At 50.4% G+C, this 1,723-nt stretch overlaps 1 protein-coding gene across 1 annotated transcript in view; it reads left to right on the forward strand.

Annotated features, from left to right (window-relative positions):
- TREMEDRAFT_66618 (uncharacterized protein) overlaps positions 1-852 on the forward strand; it is a gene marked incomplete at both ends in the record, with an annotated part of 2,436 nt that extends 1,584 nt beyond the window's left edge. Inside the window, one exon of the mRNA XM_007008640.1 lies at positions 70-852. Coding sequence (XP_007008702.1) covers positions 70-852 — 783 coding nt within the window. The remainder of the gene's footprint in view (positions 1-69) is intronic.
- Between the last annotated feature and the right edge of the window lie 871 nt (positions 853-1,723).

Consider the following 1,723-nt stretch of genomic DNA (forward strand, 5'->3'; position numbering starts at 1 on the left):
GTCCTTCTGTTCTCCGGCCACTCGGCGGCCCTCCCGTCACCCCTCCCTCTGCTCCCAGAGACACCGAAGTCCTCTTTAAAGAAATCAAAAGGGAAATCTAAAGAGAAGGAGGTTGCCTTCAATGATGGTGATGTGGAAGGTGAAGATACTCAGCGTGCTGGTCCCTCTGCTCCCCGGTTGTCCCTCGTCCACCCTCGTATCTCCCTGGACGTCCGTATTCCTGAGGACGAAAAGGAATTCGCCACTTATCGTTCTCTCGTCCTCGGTCTCACTACTCAGCTTGAGGCCGCCCGAAATGATACATCTCTCCTGCTTGACTTCTCTTCTCGTCAAGCTAACGCTTTAAACAATCTTACTGCGGCGTTAGTAGATGTAGTCAACACTGGGGCTCTGGACGACGAAGCAAGGACAAGGTTAGCGGACGTCTCTCGCCGAAGCCTTACTGAGATAGCCGATGTTCGCCGAAGACTGTTCGACACCCCCTTCCTAGTCACTCCTATGGCGTATGAGCCACCACCGTCCCTTGACTGGTTAGGTCGCCGCAGTAGTTCTCGTGTCCCAGCTTCCGCCCAGACTGCTCTCGACCTCCTCAGTCTTCCCTTCGAGTGTCTACGGACCATACGTTCTCTGTGGAGGACTCCGAGCATGCAAGCTGCTCGAGATGTCCAGGACTTTGGTGACTTCTTTGGGGCTATGAATCGGGCATGGAATGCTTCTCTCTCTACTGCGTTCCCGTCTGAGACTCTCGATCTACCTTCGGTCATCGGTAGCCTCCACACCAATCCCGCGGGACCGAGTAGATCGAAGGAGAAAGGAAAAGGAAAAGGTAAGGGTAAGAGTAAGGACAAGTGAGCGGTACGTAGCTGTAATCCTATGTTGTATGCAGTACGTTCTATCTCCTAGCCCTTCGCAGTCGCCCTTCCTTCGGCTTAGTAGGGTGAAGTTCGTGGAACTTCGCCAATATGTCATCAGCTCCATCGACGTTCTCCACTGGTTCCCATGATACTGAATCGTCTGTTCCTTCGTAACCTAACCACTCCACCAAGTACTCTAACTTTCCTGACCTCTTATTTACTCTAGAGTCCACAATATCCTTTACCTCCCAAGACTCTCCCACATTGTCTACTTCTACTGGCCCAGGTGGCTCAGCTTGCTGACCAGGAAATATTGGAGGGTGATAAGGACGGAGCAAGGAGACATGGAATACATCATGGATACCTGCCATCGTTCCTGGTAATTCCAATTTACAAGCATGAGAACCTACCTGCCGTACTACCTTGTACGGCCCACTTTGCTTAACATCTAACTTCTTCATTGGTCTCTTCGTCTTAATATTCTCTAACGACAGCATCACTAGGTCTCCTTCCGCGAAGTTCGGCGTAGTCCGGTGTTTCCTATTGTATCCTTCGGCGTACTTCTCATTAGCTTTCTCAATTCCTTCGATACAATCTTTGTGTATTTCAGTCAAGTCTTTTACCACCACCGTAGCAGCGGGCACTTCGACTTCACTGGCCTTAATTTCTTCAGCCCATCGAGGGTGGTACCCATAGTTCGCATAAAATGGTGTCTTATTTATCGCAGAATGATGGGTGTTGTTGTAGGCGAAGCTAGCTCGAGCAAGCAGCTTCGACCAATCGTTCTGCTGATAAGAAGTGAAGATTCGAAGGTAGAGCTCTAAGGACTGGTTGGTTCGTTCAGTCTGTCCATCAGTCTGCGGATGATA

Source organism: Tremella mesenterica (assembly GCF_000271645.1).
Source record: "Tremella mesenterica DSM 1558 unplaced genomic scaffold TREMEscaffold_59, whole genome shotgun sequence".
NCBI lineage: Eukaryota > Fungi > Basidiomycota > Tremellomycetes > Tremellales > Tremellaceae > Tremella > Tremella mesenterica.